The sequence below is a fragment of the Cylas formicarius genome, unplaced genomic scaffold (genome assembly GCF_029955315.1).
Source record: "Cylas formicarius isolate icCylForm1 unplaced genomic scaffold, icCylForm1.1 PGA_scaffold_9__14_contigs__length_23061073, whole genome shotgun sequence".
Taxonomy (NCBI): domain Eukaryota; kingdom Metazoa; phylum Arthropoda; class Insecta; order Coleoptera; family Brentidae; genus Cylas; species Cylas formicarius.
Window position 1 is genome coordinate 11,167,244 of NW_026844365.1, and position 20,431 is coordinate 11,187,674.

At 37.7% G+C, this 20,431-nt stretch overlaps 2 protein-coding genes across 3 annotated transcripts in view; one reads left to right on the forward strand and one right to left on the reverse strand.

Annotated features, from left to right (window-relative positions):
• Positions 1–122: 122 nt before the first annotated feature.
• Positions 123–3,273, reverse strand: LOC132707820 (SUN domain-containing ossification factor). Its single transcript, XM_060679780.1, has one exon. It carries the CDS (start codon positions 3,083–3,085, stop codon positions 263–265), a length of 2,823 nt encoding a protein of 940 aa, XP_060535763.1. The 5' UTR covers positions 3,086–3,273; the 3' UTR covers positions 123–262.
• Positions 3,274–3,510: 237 nt separating this feature from the next.
• LOC132707894 (active breakpoint cluster region-related protein) overlaps positions 3,511–20,431 on the forward strand; it is a 28,399-nt gene continuing 11,478 nt past the window's right edge. Inside the window, exons 1-10 of one of the 2 annotated variants that reach the window (XM_060679907.1) lie at positions 3,511–3,934; positions 5,210–5,466; positions 7,133–7,396; positions 12,565–12,718; positions 12,773–12,871; positions 12,934–13,113; positions 15,048–15,374; positions 17,819–17,941; positions 18,029–18,238; positions 19,894–20,085. In XM_060679907.1, coding sequence (XP_060535890.1) covers positions 3,521–3,934; positions 5,210–5,466; positions 7,133–7,396; positions 12,565–12,718; positions 12,773–12,871; positions 12,934–13,113; positions 15,048–15,374; positions 17,819–17,941; positions 18,029–18,238; positions 19,894–20,085 — 2,220 coding nt within the window. In that variant the 5' untranslated portion in view covers positions 3,511–3,520. The remainder of the gene's footprint in view (positions 3,935–5,209; positions 5,467–7,132; positions 7,397–12,564; positions 12,719–12,772; positions 12,872–12,933; positions 13,114–15,047; positions 15,375–17,818; positions 17,942–18,028; positions 18,239–19,893; positions 20,086–20,431) is intronic. The other variant, XM_060679908.1, reaches the window with a different exon arrangement.

A 20,431-nucleotide genomic window follows, 5' to 3' on the forward strand; every position in this document is an offset into this window, starting at 1 on the left:
TAAAAATGCCTATTTATGTCTCGCATGTATGAAGTTTTTTACCGCCATATCCTCCGTATGTCTTGAATCGATGAAGTATCAAATGCAGAAATACTGAGAAGTATTGATAAACAGAATTAAAAACAACGGTCCAATTCGAAATCCTATATTACTCCAACTTCAACGCTAAATTAAATACCTAACCTTATAATTTCGACGAGAATAACGAACTAAAACTTCGCAGATCAGTCTTCGTGTAAATATAAATAACAGTTTACAGCCTTTAAAACACTTTTTTAAAAAGTTTCTTGATGCCGCGCTTGCCGCTTTTGGGAGTGTGGCCCTCTCCGTTAATTGCGTTCCCGTTAGGAGGCGTGATCGACGGACCGTTATTCGCCATGCCCCCCGGCTTGAGCTTTTCGACCACCGGCGCTTTTATCGTCTGCGCGTGATATTTGGACGTAATCGGTTCCGAAATGTTACGCACCACCTCGCCCAGAGGTAATGGAATGTCTTCGATGTGTGGCCTTTCTTCAACCGGTTGCTTCCATATCTTCGTCGACGTTCGTTTGGGCGCGAACCCCCCGTTCTCCTCAACGCCGTCGAGCGCTGGACGGAATTGGCTCCCCCTCCTCCTCTTTTTCACCTTGGGCGACACCACGACTTTGCTCGGGTCGCGTTTCCGCCTCGGTTTCGAAGATTCGGGTAATTTTAACGCTACGCCCCGGCCCCAAAATATATAAACCGCGAATGCGACGCAGCACGCGCCCGCGCAGTAGCACATCGCGCGCCAATCGTTTTTCTCGGCCAGGGCGCGTTCTGCGACGTCCTCCAACCGCTCCACCCTCTCCTCCAGGCGTCTGCGTTTCGCCTCGTGTCGCGCGTCCAGCTCCTCCACCGACCTCACCGTTTTCTCCAATAACTTCTGTATCTCCTCCACTTGTTTCTTGTACCGTTTGCTCAGCTCCTCCAGGTACTGACTAGATAGCGACATGTTCCTCTCTAAAGCTTTTATCCGATTGGCGAGCCTTAGGAACACCGACTCTTTTTGAGATTGTGACGACGAGGACGCGGTATTGACGACGACGCTGCTCGATATTTCCGCCGCGTTTATTTCCGTTATCAGTTTGTCGAGGTTATCGTCCGCCGCTATTTCGATTACGTTCTCCTTGAGGATTTCCGTTTCCGGAAGCGGGTCGACGCTAGCGCCGACGTCCGATTCGACCGCTTCTTTCTCGCCGGTCGTCGCGGTCGGGACGCTTTCGGACGGACCCGATTCCGAATTGAAGTTGTCCGACCGCAGAGATCTCGACGGTTTTATTTCCGAGACGTTCGTGGACTCCGTTATGGCGCTCGGGCGGGTTCGAACGTCCATTCGTTCGATTTCGAGAGGCTTCGTCGGCTCGATGTTCGCCGTGAGGTTCTTCTCTCCCGCCCGCCCGATATCCACCAGTTTCTCGTCCTCCAAGCCGCTGCTTCCGTTTGCATACTGATAGCTCACGTTGCGCAGCACTTTGCCGTACGCTACCGCCAGTACGTTGCACATGGCGCCGAGATATCGATCCGGGAAGAAGCTTTCGACGCATTCCGGGCAAGACCTCGCCGTTGAAGCGGACGACTTGTTCCGGAAATCGAAACCGAACGGTTTGCAGATACCAGAGTTGACGAGCGCGCGTATCACGAACGGAATTTTCAATAGGTTTTTCACTTGGGCGATTCTGCAGCTCAGCAATTCGTAAACTTTGCGGAACAAGGTACCCGAGCAATTTTTACACACTACATAATGACTAGGTGACGTGCAAACGGGCGTCGGCAGGGTTCGGACTGAATCGTTACCCGACGTGTCGCCCGAGCTGTTCTTTTTGTTACCCAACACTTGCGCCGCCTTCTTGACCATCGATATAACCGCATCGGTGGCCGAGCTTAACAAATTTCCGGACGTTTCCGCGCCGACTACGATTTCGTCGCCGTCGTCGTCGTCGTCTTCGGGTGGGTGCGCGTGCGCCGGGTCTTCCTTCTGCAGCACTTCGAATACAGACGTTCCGTATGCGCGGAACAACGACAGGGGGCAGTAGTGTTCGGCACCGTAGTGCGATTTGATCTCTATTTTTATGTACTTCCCGAAGTTTTCGTGGTTCAGATCGAAACTCTGCACGTCGCGTTCGTCTCGCGCAGCGAAATGGCCGACGAGCCACCAGTCCCTGGTCGGAAACCGGTCGCTCACCGACACAACGAAGTCTTTAGGCGACGATGAAAATAACTCGTAATTGGCCAGATCTATCTTTTTCACTTGTATGGCCTCGCACAATTCCACCACGAACCACACCCTGCTGTTGCAAGGGTTCAGTTTGTATTCGTCGCGGGACGGCGACAAGATTGCCCACGAATTCTGCGCTTCAGGATTCGCCTGGATCACTTTGGCGCCGCAGTCGACAGACGCGTAATTTTTCCATCGCAGTTTAGCGTTCGATCCGACTCTGGTGCCGTTTAGATTATACCCGGAGATCGATGAATTCAACGGTTCTTTCTTCTCCACTTCTTCCAGTTGCTTTTGGGCCCATTCCGAAAACGAAGGTATTTCCTCGCTCTGCTCCGTAGTGGTATTCGCGGAGACATTCAAACTTAATTTCTGGGTCTCCTTTTCTACATTGGCTTCCGGAATGCTCTTGTTATAAGTTTCGGTGGCATTTGTGACTAGATTTTTGAGCTGTTGCGAGTCGTTAAATCCATCGTTGAAGGATTCAGTGGCGAGGTTCTCGAGTTCTTTGGTTGCCGAATCGGAAAGTGACAGAATAACGGGGGTATCGTTGATTATTCCAATCGGATCAGTGTTATGCGATGTGACTTCCGAAAACACCACATTTTCTTTCACGTTTTCGCGAGTTGCCTCGCTCGCTTCGATATTATTATCCACATTAAAAAGGGTAGCGTTATTTGTCGACAAAGAGTCGGACAGGGTTTCATTTTGGAGAGTTGCGTCGGTAGGTTTAATTTGATGACCCGTGGTATCTGATAAAGCGCTGTCCAGAATGAAGAAACTGTAGTAAATTAGTACAATTAAAGCGTAAGCTACATTGCAAACGGACTTCTTCATGTTAGATCCCATGCATTTATAATATACTTCATTTCTTCAGCAGTGATAACACAGCGAACGCAGAAATTAACATCCCACTTCGCTAACAAAACTCACCAACGCGACGTGCTCGCGAAAATACGATTAAATCTGCACTACGTAATAAATTAAACTTGTGCCAAAATTCGAGTGATAAGCTGATTAGATGATGTGGTTGTCAAACACAGGTCATGAGGTTGACAGAATTTAGTTGTCGACTACAAAAAAATATGCGATGTTCATTCTGTGAAATCCTGGCATAGAGTCACTTGAAAAAGAAGAGGAATTGGTTAGTTTGTTAGGATGGGCCAAATGATAATTATGCTCTTGGCTAATAGAAATAAGGATGAAGAGGAACTGATTTTAATTTTTTGCTTTTTAACGATTGGCCACACTGATTAAATTCTAAATGTCAGCTACCAGTGAGTTATGTCATTTGGTTTATTGGGAAAGAGTGCGGTCGTGCAGCAATATCGCTGTTATTTATTTACTTTTTCGTGTGACTTCCTTTCGGTTTATAAAAAAAATGATGTGAATTACGGCCAGAAAATGAGCGTCTTCGGCGATTTTCAGCAGGTTTGGCTGCAAAGGTTCCCGGAAAGTCCCCTTCCGGGTGCTTGGGAGGAGGACGTCCGCGCAAACTTGGCGAAACATAAACAAAAGGTGGCCTTGTTAAAAGAGGAGCTGGAAAAGGAGGAATTCTATGTGGAGTACCTGGAGCGGTTGCTCTCTGACGTCGAACAGCACAAGAAAAGGTTAGCCAAGGAAAAAAGTATCAGGGAGGAAAGCCTAGAACAAGGTGGTGACAGTGACATCATTGGTGCCGCTGATATCATATCTAAGGTAAATATTTATAAATCTATCGGTCTTTGGAAAGGAAATTGGTCAATTTGTATTTTTTTAAATTGAGCAGTGCGTCACTTACGAGGGAGGCTAATGCATCATTAAGAATTTTTGGATTTCTTTGAACGTTTATTTAGATGTGTTCAACCAGGTGTGGGTAAATATTGCAAAAATGTCAGGATGCAGGTGGTGGTTACTTAACAGCGTTTTGGGTAGTTAAACAATAAAATTTATGTTTATTCAATTAGCATCGGGTTATTGCTTTCCATTTAAGCGAATGTTGGGTAATTCCAAATTACGACTATAGGAATAATTTTTCAAGGAACTTGTATAAAATTGCCTAACCCTTATTCTCGGTATTAATTCTTTGATAAGAGTTTTATTTTGGCCTGTTTCGCAAGTTGCCTATTAATCAGTGACTGATATATTCTTGTGAATAAACCACATACGAAATGAAATGCATTTTTTTAGCATTAGTAGTTTAAAAAAGTCTTTTTTGTTGTGCTGATGTGCGACAAAAGATTAACGTTTAAATCGTTCGAAATCTTGTCGCCTGTAGGTATTTTATTTGTTCTATGATTATACTATACAAATGGGATCGTAGACCGCTGAGTTATTGACTGAACATTTGAAAAACATCTGCCGGGGATTTTTAAAGAAAGAAGATCGAGCTCTGGCGAAATGTGTTGTGATAACTTTATCAATATTGACACAGTTATGAATCAGAAATTTGTTGCATCCTCCCGTACTGCCATTTGCCTCGTGCTTTTATTTTACAAGAAAACACGAAGCGGAATTACGTGCGTCTATTTTCGTCTAGGGTAATTAAAATTCAGATCAGGTCAAGCAGATTTACTAAGTATCCACTTCCTTGGTGCATTCGTGTTTATATTATAACATGTTTATTCATGTTTTGCCGACTAGAATAGTACCCAATACTCAGTCACGATAAATTTGTAATTATAGGGCGGCCAAATAAAATGCCAAATAATTTGTTTAGATCGCTTTATTCGGTAAATCGTCGATATTAAAAATATAGTGGAATTTTATTATTAAGTAGGGATACGTTTTTTCTTTACTTGTAGGCGGGTTATGCCTCAAGGTTGTTAATACCAGCCAGTAATACAAATCTCACAAAAATTTTAGCCACTAATCTAAAGTGGGTCGTGCACCTTGCGTAAAACCGACGGTGTAAATCGAAGTATAGCCACGAGACGGCGCGATTGAAAAATATCCCAAACAAATCAAGTGAGCGTGTCCCTCGTTGCGTTGCAGCATGACAAAGTGACGCAGGCGGCGGCGACGGCGCCGCTGTGCGAAGACCAAACCAATAGCGAGTCGCTGTCCGCTCACATGTGCATCAACGAGATTTCGAAACAGCTGAGGAAGTGCCGGTCGAGCGAGTCGGACAGGTCGCCGCCTCTCGAACCGGACAGTACGCACCAAGAGCACGACGCCAGCTTCGTGACCGTCATCGAAGTGAACGGGCTGAACAAACAGGGCGGCTCGCCGGTAACAAAACTGCCCCCTAAGTAAGTTTCGCCCAAACGACGACCTTTAATATGCCGACGAAAATATTGAAAACGATCGGAAAAAAATGGCCGTAATTCATTTCACACTATTGAACGCGACTGCAAACATTGTAGCGTTCTTTTTTTGTTAACTTAACACCAATGCTCCTGGTATAGGTACAGTCGATCATTTTTTTTTTTAGTTTCTTCTTTCACTTAATATTTAACGAAAAAATATATTTCAAGTAAATATTTTTTATAAGCAAGAAACTATGTCATATAAGTCTCCGTGCACTTTAATAAATCACTATTCAGTCAAGTCAGCTTGAATTTCGCTGGTCTTGAAGTAAAGGCAAAATGAGCGCTAAAAATAGCGAAATTCTAATTGCTCTTTGAAAAGTCGTAGTAGACTTACGGAAAGAGAAAAACTCTTTAATGATATTGGTAACATAATTATAAAGTCCCATTCAACTGTACAGTTAGAATTAATTCTAAAGCATGCGATTAGAAACTTGCAGAGGAAATCAGGGAACAAGTTCTCAAAAAATGTTAGCTCCCAAACTATTAGAAACTGCTTGCATCGAGCAGGTTATAACGGCCGCGTTGCCAGAAGGAAACCATTAATGTTTTGTAATGTTTTATTGTGGAGGTGCATGCCAGCTAATGGCAAAGGTAATATAGCTTTTATTGATGGAATCATGGACCGAGATGGCTATTTGAATATCCTGAAGAAAAATTTAAGCCAAACTACTAACCAGAACATACCCTGAGGGGCGTTATTTATTCCCACGGGATAACTAAAACCTAAACACACTGCTACGCTTGTACGTCATTGGATGATCCATAATGTCCGTCAACAAGTTACAAGAAAGTTTGTTTTAAGTCTTCCAAAAAGAGTTAATGCCATTATTAAAGCAAATGGCAATTGTACAAAACATTTTCAATTTGTCATAAGAAATAATAGTGTATGGAGACTTATTTGACATAGTTTCTTGCTTCTAAATCTGCCTTATTTTTTATCGTTTCAAATGATGTTTATTTTATTTTTGTTACTCTTAATGAGATTGCCGATATTTACTTGAAATATATTTCTCATTGAATGTAAATGAAAGAAGAAACTACAAGAAAACTGAAAAAATGTTATGTGTACGGAGATTTTCTTGACTGATTGTATATCGAAAACTGCTAATCATACAAAAATTACTTCTGGGGAAATTTATTTCAACCACGTTTTGATTGCGGATTCCCTCCAAAAATTCCGCATGGAGAGTCTCAAATAACCTAAAAGCCACCAAAAGACCAACCAATCTTGTATCATGAAAATCCCTAGTTGCCTGCCCTCTGGCGTTACACCGTAAAATTAACAAAAATAATGCGATAAAGGGTTAACGGTTTAAAAAATTAGTTTAAAATTGATACTACAACTATTAAACAATACAAGAGCTTACATGAATACTCGAAATGTTAAGTCGCGATCTCGGTGATCACGAAATGTGATTTGTTTGGCTAAAAATAATGACGTGGTTTTACGCAAAACATATTTTTCTTGTTCTCCCACCCTGTAAAAATGGATTCAAATTTAAATGTCAAGAAATAAGAACATGTATTAACGGTGAGTTGTATCTTTTTTTTTCTCTGAATAAGTCGGCCTTTTTTTTCGTCGTTAATTTGAGATATTCCGCGACAGGGTGCCGGTGCGTAGTGTTGAGTACGGCACGCAACGCAGCAACAGCGATTCGGTGTCGTCGTCTTCGGAAATTTTGACCAACGTCGACGAGCCGTATTACGATATCGTCGCGTCCGAGGACGATTATTTGACGCGGAGCGACCACTCGAGTACCGAGAACGTGTTCGGTTCGACTAGCACGCTGCCTCTCGACGCGAAGAGGGATTCCCACGAACCGCAAAGTCCCGGTACCTCCAATTACGTCAACATCGAGTACTTTATACAGTGAGTTGTTTTCCCCGCAAATTTACGCAAGTCCGCAGCTTACATTAGCCTAAACAAACCGAGACTTTCACTTGGACGCTAAAAATTTACCTCTCCTGTTTTGGGAACCAATCAGCACGTAAGAAATGCAAAGAATTAACTTTCAACTTGGACCTAGAAAATAAATACAGTCGAACTTCGATAAGTCGAACTGCGATTTGACACATGAAAATTTCGAGTTATCAAGACTTCGACTTATCAATAAAAACTACAAATGATTGTATGTATTGCATATGTACCCAGTATATATAAACATAATATGTATGCACATATACATACATATGTATGTACATATTAAAGTTTACTCTTTCACTGGAGAAAAGTCAGTTATTTGTGACTGACGACCGGATTTCTTATTTTGGTTTTCAACAAAACCTTCAATTTTATTTAAACAATCATAGAGGGAATCGGTTGTGTATTCACTGGTTTTCAAATAGGAACGCAAGACAATCAACGAATTTTCAACCAATCCATTTGAAGGTGGTTGCTGAGAATCATCTTCCAATTCCTCCTCCATCGTATCACTTTCGCAGTCATCTTCGATGTTTAATTGTACTGGTTCGGATCTGCAGGACTCGATAATATCTTCATCAGTACGAAACTCTGAAGTAACAATATCCTCATCCACATGTATAAAATCGTTGATGGTGCTACCTTCTGCTATACCTCTAATGTTTGTCCAAGCTTTAAACTCGATTTTTATTTGGATTTTGTCTTCACTATTTTCTTTCAGGCGTTCACTTAGGAAAATCAAGCGAATCTCATCTTCTTTTTCCCATACAGAACACTGACCAAAACCGGCTTTTTTAAAACAATTGGAAATTGTTTCAGGCTTAACGTCGATATTCCATGCGGTAGTTACGTCGTCAACACAATCCATTAGTGAAATGTTATTGTTTTTGTTTTCTTCGAAACGTTCCACTGCGGTGATGACTGAATGTTTATTTTTCAAAATTGTAGACACTGTACTTGCCGAAATCCCATGCTTCACAGCTACATCTTTGATTTTTGAGCCACTTTCCACTTCTTTTATAACCTTGAATTTTTGATCAACAGACAAAGCTTTGATGACATATCAACAAATGCAAAAATCCAAAAATGTCTTTAATATAATGTGTAAATTGAATAGGGACATTTTTCACTTAGTATTAACTAGTAAGTCATACAAGTGAACTTAGCAAACACAGAAACTGAACTGCTTGCATAGGTACGTTAAAAAGACAGGTTAAGATCGGTCGTAATTAAGGGGTTCCGCGAGATAATTTGGCTTGTCGAAGTTGGCACCAAATGTTTCGTTCGAGTTATCAAGATATTCGAGTAATCGAAGTTCGAGTAATCAAGACAGACCAACACGCATTTCCTACCTTTGACGCTATTGCCAACCAATTTGGTTCGACTTATCAAAAATTCGTGTTATCGAAGTTCGACTGTATTACATACATGGGTTTTTGTAAAAAAAAAAAAAAAACAAATGTTCGGTAGCTCGTATAGCCATCGTATAGTTCGCCAAACAATATACCGTTTTTACGTCATAATCCGGTAAATTTTTATGAAGGTCTAACCTCAGGCCTACCTCGCTTGGGTTTCTCCTTGTAACCCTCAATGAATAGATTCGCAATTCCACAATAAAGTACTTTCGTACTTTCGGATTTGCGTAGAGTTTTATCCATGAAATTCGTCGAGTATTATTAGTCCATGCAGTGAAAAATAATATTTATAAAAAAACATAATCACTATCGTAACTGGACTCGTCCCAAACATTAATAATTAATTCTAGCACTAGTCGACATTTTCTTCTTCGATGACATGTTCTACACATTTTTTCCAACTAGAAACAGATATTTTTTCTACTTCAATTCTAATTAATTCTGTTGCCCCAGAAATGAATTTCGGCGAGGTGTTGTTTCTTCTTAAACTGGGTTGCAGTTGCACTCATATCAGTTCTTCTTCTATATTTCTTCTAATTTTTATCACAAGTTGTCATTCCATCTTTTTCGTGGGCGTCCTATACTCCTCCGACCAGCAGGCGATTTATCTCTTGCTATCCTCACAATCTGTTGTTCAGAAATTCTATCTATATGTTGATTCCATTCCTGCTTTCTATTTGTTGTCCATGTGTTAATGTTTTCAATTCGCCATATGTGTCTTATGTTTTCATTTGTTTCTCTATCCCAAAGTGTGTTCCCTGTTATTTTCTTTAATGTTTTCATTTCATTTGTTTTCAGGTATTTCTGAGTTTTAGATGTTTCTGGTCTTGTTTCTGCGGTATACGTAGTGACTGGTCAAACTACAGATTCTTAAGTATTTATTCTTCCATATCGTGTCGTTTAGTCATCCTGCCATTCTATTGACTGTTGCAGTTCGTTCCCTTATTTCATCCTTTACGTTATTATCATATGATAATCTAATTCCTAAATATTTGATGTTCATTACCTGCTCTATAATTTGGTTATCAAATTCCACCTTACATCTAATTGTTTTTCATGTTCAATTTCTTTGCATTTATATTAAATTCTAGTCTCTACAAATCATGTTCATTCTCAGCTAGCAATACAGTATCGTCGGCGTGACACAACACTCGTATTTCTTTATTACCCATTTTATAGCCTTGTTTTGTTTTTACCTCTCTAATTATTTAGTCTAATATAAGAATTAGGGGCTTAGTGAGTCTTATTGCCTATAACCTCTAGTTACATCTATGGGCCCAGTTAGCTTTGAATTCACTCTTGCTCCTATTTTTTTTTCTTTTGTATGTACTTTCGATTAGTTTTATTATATCAAATGTGATATTTTTCAAATCTATGAAGCATTGTACTCAATTGATTTTTCTATAATTTGTCTAATTACAAATACAAGATCTTCCTCTTCCTGAAACCTTGTTGTCCTTCAGAGAGTTTTACTAGTGTTTGTTATAATTTTTGTTGTCAGTTTCAAAGTCGTCTATAGGAGATGAATTCCTCGATAGTTATTTGGACCAGTTTTCTCCCCCTTTTTAAAAAGTGATATCATTATGCTTAGCCTCCATTCTTCCGGTATTTGTGGTCTTCGTATTAACTTGTTTATTCATGGTTTTTTAATAAAAATCAATTTTTCGTACGAACGCGCTCAAAGTCTTTTGGCAACAGTCAATGTTCAAAACACCACGCAACTATTCATGTATAGTTTTAATTGTTAAAACAATATGCTTCTGATATCCATCATATATCAACCGGCATGTTCACCGTCGACGATTATTACGTCAGCGAGCACACTCTCAACTTCTTCGTCGCTGGACATCGCAAGTGACTAACAAAATTGAATATTGTTAGTATTTGGTAAGAAATAAATTGTAAGAAAATAGCAACCCCCACAAATCAACCAATAACAAATTGGTAAATCATCCATTGTAAATCAATTATCTTCAAAATGATTAAACCCTTAAATTGGAAATCAGTTATGCTTTCTTGCGTTATTACTATAAGAGATCAACCTATCTAATGGGCAAATTCAACTTGAAATCGAACCGCCTCAAACAATATTCTTCTGATACGGATCATATATCAAACACCGTTTCACTATTCCGGCACGGTGCATGTCAAGTAGACTTTTTGGGAACCCACGATCTTTCCGCGTTTTTCTTTTTTGGACACCATTCACAACTATACTGTGACATACGGTATTTTAGCCATCTCGGACGTTAATTTTCACGATTTCACCAACTCCCACAAATCAACCAAAAGCAAACTTAAATTATAAATTATAATTAAAATTATAAATCAATTATCTATATAAGATTTTGTATTGTTTTCCTAAAAAAATATTTTATAGAGTCATTATCTTAACCTTTAAATGGGAAATCAAGCTTTCTAATGTGTTTTTAATATAGGAGATCAACGCTAATGAGCAAATTCAACTTGAAATCGAGCTAGGGACTGTTTTAGGAACATTTATAAAAAGCACATAAATTAATATAACAGTTTAATCAAAGGAAATTTCTCTACTACAGTTCGCACGGCACAGTTCTTGTCGGCTAACGTTTTAAATACGACCCTGGTTTGTGGTACACGAGCTGAAAAGATTGGTCCTTTAATCTTTACGACAGACGAACTTTAACAGCTGAACAAAACCTCTAAACTAACAAATTTTCTTTAAGTTATGTATTGCATAAATAGCTCTGGTAAAGATTGTAAGTTTGATTCTTTGTTTGCCAAAAAACTGTCTTCCATTAATAACAATGTAGATCCCAAAGCTGAATCCTGATATACTTCATATTAAGCCGCACTTTTTTCAGGTTGTTGTCTATTGGAAGTAATAACTTGGTACCTGTTCTTTAAATGGGATATTATTAGGTTCACACTAATAGGATTCGAATCGAGCTTCCGAATCGGCAAACAATTAGAGGCGCAGTCGAAAGCTTTAGTAAAATTAACAAAAATTAGCTGGTAAAAAGGTTTATTTATTTATGACCATACTTAGAAAAGTTTATAGCTTGAGTGGTAGCTACAAAAAGCAAATTGATAATTTTATTTTTTTCATATTAAGTTGGTCTTCATTTTTTAAGAAGAGAAAGTTTTTGCCAACTTTTCTTAAACGTTGGAACCGCGCTGGCAATTTTGAGGAATTCGTGGAAATTAATTTTTTTAGACATTTTTGTGGCTTTCATGATTTTAACTTTATTGTGAAAGTAGGACTGTTTTTACATTTTTTAAAGAGACCTAATCAAATTGAAAAATTTTAACTTCCAAGTTAACGTTAACTAATTTTTATTGAAATTTAAGTTTTAGATGTGTTTAAAGAAAACCCAGTTTTAAGCTCAATATTTCATTTTGTTTTTGTTGAAATTCCTGTCGACACTGTTGGGTGTCTGTGTAGTCAATGCATATCGTCTTTATCTCACTTATTAACTGAAATACGGAATTTAATGTCAAATGTAACAATTACAGTTTATTACAGACAAAAGTTGAAACAAACGGTATGCATTTCAGCTCACTTAGTGCCACAGAATGTGTATTAGTATAAAACTGGGTTTTCTTTAAACACTGTAAATGCCTAAAATATAAATGTAAATAAAAATACTTCTTATAACATTATAACAATTATAACTTTAGAATTGAACCGTAAATTTTGATGTAAATTTCGAATTAATCAAGATCGAACAAGAAGAACGGCAACAGCCACAGCAGCAGCGAAGATGAGCAGGAGGATATCGCGGAGCTGCGCCGCCACACGAACGATAACAGTTCCTACGCGAGTTCCAGCTCGCTCGAGTCGACTACTCCGTCCACCCGCAGGAAATTTAGTCACGTAAGTTGGTAGCAGTGCCTAGTCACAACTCGATCTTTACCCATTTCACCGCAGGAAGGGGACAACGAATCGGATCGCATGTACCGGAGTATCTTATGTAATATAATCGACAGCGAAACGAACTACGTCGAGTGGCTCAGCGTTCTTCTAAAGGTAAACTATCGAGGTGGCCAGGTCCCGGAGCCGTAGTGTTCTTTCTTTTATCGTTTTTTCAGTACATGAAAGCGATCCAGGCGACGATAGGGACGTCGCAGCCGATCGTGAGCGAAACGGAACTGAACACAATATTTTACAAAATTCCGGAACTCTACAACCAGCACGCGAATTTTCTCGAGTCCTTGAAGAAGCACTCGCAGACGTGGGATACCAAAATTGGCGACACTTTTAAAATGATGGTAAGAAATCTTATTGGTGAAATAACCGTATTTATTATTTATCATTCTTACAATTTTCTTACGTTAATGTACTGTTAAAAGTTATGTTGAGATTTAAAATTGCAAAAAAATGCATATTTAATCAATGAAATAAAAAAAAGTTCAGTACACTTGTCTGGAAATAACGGTATAAAAAAAACAACCGCATCAATTTGGTTTAGCGGTTTAGATAGCTTGTGCAAGGGCTTTTAGAGGAGCTTCTGGAGATTGAACCTTTACAGAAGCTTTTAGGGAGTAGAGAGCTAGCTCTAGCCATAAAAGCTTTAGCTTTAAAAGTCCACACTCAAATTCTAATTACTTGTAACTCTAACTCTAAGCTTTAATTTTAAACATTGAAACTTTTAAATTTTTGGAGTTAGGGTTTTATTTATTCAACGGTTGAATCACTTACAACTAGACTTGACAAACATAAGTATACACCTAAAGACAAGGTTTGTAAAATACGAAAAACTACATTTCACAGAATGGAATATTTTTAAAAGCACTGAAACTGCCAACAACTTTTGGAGTAGCTTTATAAGCATTAGCTCTAAAAGTTCCTCTAAAAGGTTGTTTCAAAGATTGAGCTCTGAAGGCTCCTGTGGAAGATTATATAAAAAAGCTCTAGCTCCGTTTTTAGATGTTAGAGGTAGAGCTTTTTATACGACTCTCTTAAGAGCTGTAACTTTTAGAGCTAGAGTAAGAAGAGAGGAGTGAATTCTCGGAATAACTCAACGGCGGCCAGAAATGTCAATCTTGCTGCAGGCTGTTTTATTAGTCAGCTCGCAGATCTCTGTGTATGTGTTTTGTGGCCGATATCGAGTGTTAATGATTTTGTAGCTTTTGCTTCGTCGGTAATGTATTTTGTTTGTTTTTCTTTAAGCACTTTTAAAAGAAAATATGCCTGGTGGTAATTGCTTTAATATTCGTGGCTGTAGTACCAGATACGGTCATGGAATATCTCTGTTTTCTTTCCTTAAAGACTCTGAACAGTAAGTACATATGCATTTGCATAGTTTTAAATAATTTTTACTGATATTTCCACTTAAAAAGATTTTAAAGATGTTTAAATGAGTTCTTCTGTTTTTTATCATATTTTTCTATTAAGAGTATATTTTAGCTAGGTAAATAGAAAGTATAAAAATATAAAGTTATGTAGATTTTTAGAGCTATATCCAAAACTAACTTTTAATTGAAATATGTTTAAGAATTATAGAACTTTTATTGTACGCCAATAAACTTCCCTTTATGAATTTGTTATATTATAGGGTGGAACTGAACTATCACATTTTCAAGATCTAAGTATAATTTGTTTTGTTATACCAATCAAAATTTTGGTCATTTATAAAAACATAAGTATTATTCTATATTCATTGTTTTCCTGTCACAATCAATTCCTTTTTATTGATATAAAGATATTCCATGTTGTTTCACCGCTCTTCAGAAAAAAAAACAACTAACTTTCTATAACTAAAAAATTATAGCACCCTAAAATCCCCCTTTATACGAAAATTCAGCTTTTCGCTTCAAGCGGTTTGAAACAGGATCGTGAGAAATCCTTGAAACAATTTTTTGAGACACCCTTTATAAATATTTAAAAAATATTAAAATGTAAAACAATAAATATAGATGTTCGGTTATCTTGGTTCAAAAAATACTATCGATTTAAATTAGTTTTTTGGATGTAGGTTTCTTTGTCATTATAAATTTCTCCTTTTAGTTCAAAGTTTTGTTAATAAACATTTTCTCAGTGTAGAATCCAATACACTTTTCTCAGTGTACATTGGGGAACCAACGTCACAAATAAACAATGCTGTTGGGCTATTTGTCGCTTCTGTCTGTTGGGTTATTCTGGGGCGAAATGCCCCACTATTGCATTTTACTTTTCCTGCATGACTACGAATGATTCGTTGCAGGCGTCAAATTTGTCGCTGTACGGCGCGTTCTTGAGCAATTACGGCCAGGCGCTGGACACCGTGCGCAAATGTAGCGCGAACAATTCCCAATTCGCGCACATCACGAAAAACATCATCTGCAAACATTTGTCGGGTCAGCCGATCAGTCTTGAGGACCTGTTGCACAAGCCGGTCGCGCGAGTGCAGAAGAACGCGCTCGTCTTGCACGACCTGCTCAGGCACGTGCCGCCCGCGCATCCTGACCACGCGGGCCTCACCGAGGCGCTAAAGCTCACGCAGAACTTTTTGGACCAGTTCAACATGATCCAGACCAAGTCGATGTTTCCCGTGAGTGTTGGTGCTTTGTTCTCATTGATAAAATCATTGACTGGGACGGAGTCCCTATATTATTACTATTATTAACATATTTATTCGTTATAAATTACAAAAAAAACGAAACAATGAACGTGTTAAAGCTTAACCTAACTGAAACAACAATAATTTATACTAAGCCATATCGATAATCCTAAAGAAAAACAACGTTGTACCAAATTTTACAGATAACAACTGATTCTTGAGTCTCCTTTTAAAAGTTTTGATCGAACATTTAAGTGACAACAAAAAAATGAAAAAATAATAAATAAACAAGCAGTAAAATGTGCACAGTGGGAAAAAAATTAATCTTTTTGTGAACGAACTTTCGTCTGTTGGGAATTGTCGGCCGAAGTCAGTCTAAGTAAGTCTTCCAATTGGGGGTTTCAATGCTAAAAGTTGATCTGTGTTCCTCTCTCTTTCTATTATTTTTCTGTCCCTGGTCGATGGATCACCGTCCTCTGACAGCTTTTCAACTCGCTGCTTTAGGGTATCTATTCCAGATTCTTACTGAAATACTGTAAATTCGTTGAATACATCATTTTCAAAATAATCTTCCTTCCAGTGCTTTGTCGTTGGAGTAGGGCATGACTTGAATTACAAAAAAGGGATTATCTGTTAACAATGAGTTTGAAGAGTTCTGCCATGTTTAGTTTTTTTACTGCCTCAACTGTAAATTATTGATTATTCACCACGAGTTTGCTCTTTCGCATCTTTGCTCTGAATTCATATATAATTTTATTTGCCGCTCTTTTTTCTTATGTCAGATCTTGTGTCGCACTTATGCCAGATTTTTTCAACTTTCTGGCATTGTTAAGTACATATTGTTCACTGATAAACTTTACTAAAACTGTTCTGCATTTTCCATGTTTCTTTTCACCAATTGTAAAGAAATTATCCAGATTACCGATTTTTATGCTAACTTCAAGCCTATTATTGAAAACATCCAGCGAAGCTTGGTACACTTTTTTCCTCAGCAAGTCCAAATACAAGAATATTTTTCCTCTTTAATATTTCATCTTGAAATGCAATTTTTTGTTTAAGCTTAATATTTTCCGCTGCATTTTTCAATTTTTTGATCTACACTCCTATCGGAATTCCGATGGAACCCCTGCGTCCATTTTTTTTTTTTCGATTTTCGACTGTTTTTTGAACATTGCTGCGAAACACTCGGGTAGTATTTAAAAAATATATATAAATCGCGTTTGCAAGGGTTCCGGAAAAAAAATCTCAAAAATCGAAGAAATTCTTTAACCATAGGATCCGCGTGATCAAATACTCTGATTCTTCATAATTTTCTAAAATATACAGGGTGTGTCCAGTATTTGCAAATAACTAAAAATTGGCTTACCATTATAATGATAATTGAGTATAACTCGAAGGTTGTGATTCAGTTCTCAATTTCTTCTACAGACAGCAAAAACTTTTGTATTAAAGATTTTCGCATGTTGTACAGAGTGTTCGTGATATTGTATGATATATTCAAAAATGTTATCAATGTGTCAAATTGGCAGCTTGAAACTTGACTTGAAATTTAGCATAGTAGTAGAACTCCATACTGACACCTAAAGCGTAGAAATTAAGCATAATGAAACTTCACCAAGTATTATGGAAAAAATTCCTAGTCAGCAAAATTCTTAAACCAGGAGACGCGGAAGATTCGGTGATTTCAATCATTTTTTCGATATGTACAGCGTTTTTTAATTATAGACAAAAATATAAAAGACCCTGAAAATTGTTCTTTTGCAGAGTAAATTATTAGCCGTAATTCAAAATTCTTAAAAAATATGGGTAATTTCCTCAAAAAGTATTATAGAGCGCATCAACAGCTACAATTTTTGTATTTACGGTATTATGGCGTAGTGCATAGTTTCAGAAAAAAAATATTTTCTCGAAAACCATTTGCTCTATTGGAAAAATTCTTAGACCACGACACTGGCTATAACCTCGATTGCGAAAATTGCTTGTGTTATACACAGCAAGTGTTGTTTCAGTTTTCGTGAAAAACTGTTAAAGATGGGATAATTTGATTTGAACAGTATAGTAAACAATGTCGTGAGAGAGTTTCGGTTTTCCTCTATCATACAGGGTGCGCGAGATATTTGAAAAAATATCATTTTAAATCGCAATTACCAGTACAAATTTTAATATTTACCAAAGTTTGCCGTAGCTTTGAAGTTCGGTGAGACGCGACAGGGTCCATGTTTAACTAAAATTACATCGATTTTGCGGAAGTTCCATAGTGGTCCGCAGGAGCACCATAGAAAAACAATGCGTTCCTCTAGGAAAAAACGTCTTTAAAATACAAAACTGCGTAGTGACTTTGTAGACTGCGTAGCGCATAGTACGGAGCAGGCGATGCGCACAGCTACGATTTTTCGAAATCAAGATTGTTTCTTAACGTTATTTGAATTTGACAGACCACAGACCGAGCGCAACGCAGATTAGTGAAGAACTCGTTCATCGTCGAATATGTCGACGGCCACCGCAAACTGCGACACCTGTTCCTCTTCAACGACGTCATCGCCTGCGCCAAATACAAAGTTAGTCTTTTTTCTTTTTTCCCTTCCCCACTCTCACCCCGCACATTTGCATGCCCGCGTAACCGTTGTTTTTTTCCGCATCCCAAGGAAATATTTTTCACCCTACAGTCGTCGGGCCGGAGTGAGAAGTACACGTTCGAGCTTAAGTGGTTCATTCCCGTCGAGGACATCCTCATCCTCGAGGAGACGACGGCGAACCTGCACGAGACGTCGCAGTCGAACATCGTCGCGCTTAAATCGCAGGCGTCAAACGTGCGCGATCAACTTAGGCAGGAGGAGAAAGTCAACGAGGAGAGAGTAAGGCCTCGTCTCCATTTTTAAAATTACATACTACTACTATTCACTATACATCCCACTAATAATTTATATAACGTCTCTATTGATATTGAATACAAAAAATACGAGTGTTTATGGTTCAAGTATATAAAAGTTATTTCAACAAAATGAACTAAAAATAGTCAATATGTGGCAATTCTCCTTAATAATTTAAATAGCTATAACTTGAATAAATCATTTGCATTCTAACAGAGATTTTTTTAGATTTTATTCTGTTCTATTGATATCCGTTGATTATTTATAGTTGCGCGTTTCGGCGTCTTTTTTCGACTAACTGGAAGCAAGCGCGACACTCTGTCTTTATATATTTAAACTTTGGAGTTTATGGTGTTTTGCCTCAAATTTATAATTCATACAAGGGGCCTAGACCAACGGGGCGTAAATCTGATTGCTCGGAGTATTTTGAGCGATTAGAAAATTTAATGATAATAATAAATACCCTTAACCTATAAACACAAAATACAAAAAACATTAGTGTTTATAATTCAAGTTATAAAAGTTATTTCAACAAAATGAACTAAAAATAGTCAATATATGGTGGCAATTGTCTTTAATAATTTAAATAGCTACAACGTGAATAAATCATTTGCATTCTAATAGATTTTTTTAGATTTTATTCTGTTCTATTGATATCCGTTGATTATTTATATTTGCTCGTTTCGGCGTCTCTTTTCGACTAACTGAAAGCAAGCGCGACACTCTGCCCTTATATATTTAAACTTTGGAGTTTATAGTGTTTTGCCTCAAATTTATAATTCATACAAGGGGCCTGACCAGTGGGGCGTAAATCCGATTGCTCCGAGTATTTTGAGCGATTAGAAAATTTAATGATAGTAATACCCTTAACCTACAAGTACAGAATACAAAAAACATAAGTGTTTACGGTTAAAGTTATAAAAGTTATTTCAACAAAATGAACTAAAAATAGTCAATATATGGCAATTCGCTTTAATAATTTAAATAGCTGTAACGAGAAAATTATTACAGTTAAATCGCATGATAACAGTGAAATTTGTGAAAAATGTTCTGAAAAAAATTATATTTAAAACGATTTTTAGAAAATATATGTTTAGGTAGTGTTAATGCGTTTCTCCTTAAATTTAGATGACGCACATCAGTTTAAAAAGTAATTTTCTAATATAATATAAATAAGTAGGAGACCGGTGTTTAATAATAATCTTATAAAATAACAGATTAGTATTCAATTTTGTTCTAAACTTGTGGGATCCCCCAACTCTTCATACCGATTGATGTGCGTGAGGTTATGTCAATTTGGTTTTTGTTTCTTTTCATCAAGTGTCTTGGGAAATTGCTCGAAACAGTTACATGATATTAAAGAAGCAAATATACAAATTTCGTTTGATGAAAATTAATAGCGACGAAAATTGCCTAGAGAATTTAAACAATAAAAATGAAATTCAATCCGGAAACATTTTTTTTTAAACTGTAAAATTAATTAAAACCATAAAGGAAACGTAAAAGAAAAACACCACCAAAAACAAGTTGATCATTCGATCCGGTCGTTCGTTAATTTCTATTTGCTCGGATTAATTGATCACGTGACCAAATAATCCCTGTCCTTCGAGATTCGGAAACACTGCTTATGATGTTCGCAGCATCGTCCGAAACTGTCGCGCGGTTCCGACAAGTTCCGCAAGCGGCTCATCGAACTCGAGAGCCAATTAGTTCTCGTCTCGCCGAATCTCGTCTACCGCATTAAGCACAAGGGTACCGGACGCACTTACATGTTTTTCCTGTCGAGCGACTTCGAGAGGACGCAGTGGATCGAAGCGATACAAACGTTGCAGGTAATGAGGAGGTCGCTAATGTCGAAAATAACTTTTTTTTGTATTGCATAAAAATGATGTATCATATGGTGTCAAAATATTGTCGAGTATTAGTTTATTTGTCCCGTAATCGCGACGGTTGCTGATTTGTCGAAGAATTTGCCATTTAGATTACGTTCTTGCTTAGTGCACTCCTAGGTATAGTGTTATCTAACTTTATCATCCACCGAGAGTAAAAAAGAAAAATTATATTTAGTTTGGTCCACTTAACATTAGATACATTATTGTAATGGAGCAAAATATTATAAAAAATATAATACTATTACAATGAAGTTTGGCTTATATGTATTATCTTTAAATACGTATA

Bases quoted from the DNA above. Each gene is read 5' to 3' on its own strand.
- LOC132707820 (XM_060679780.1), bottom strand. From the start codon at position 3,085: ATGGGATCTAACATGAAGAAGTCCGTTTGCAATGTAGCTTACGCTTTA.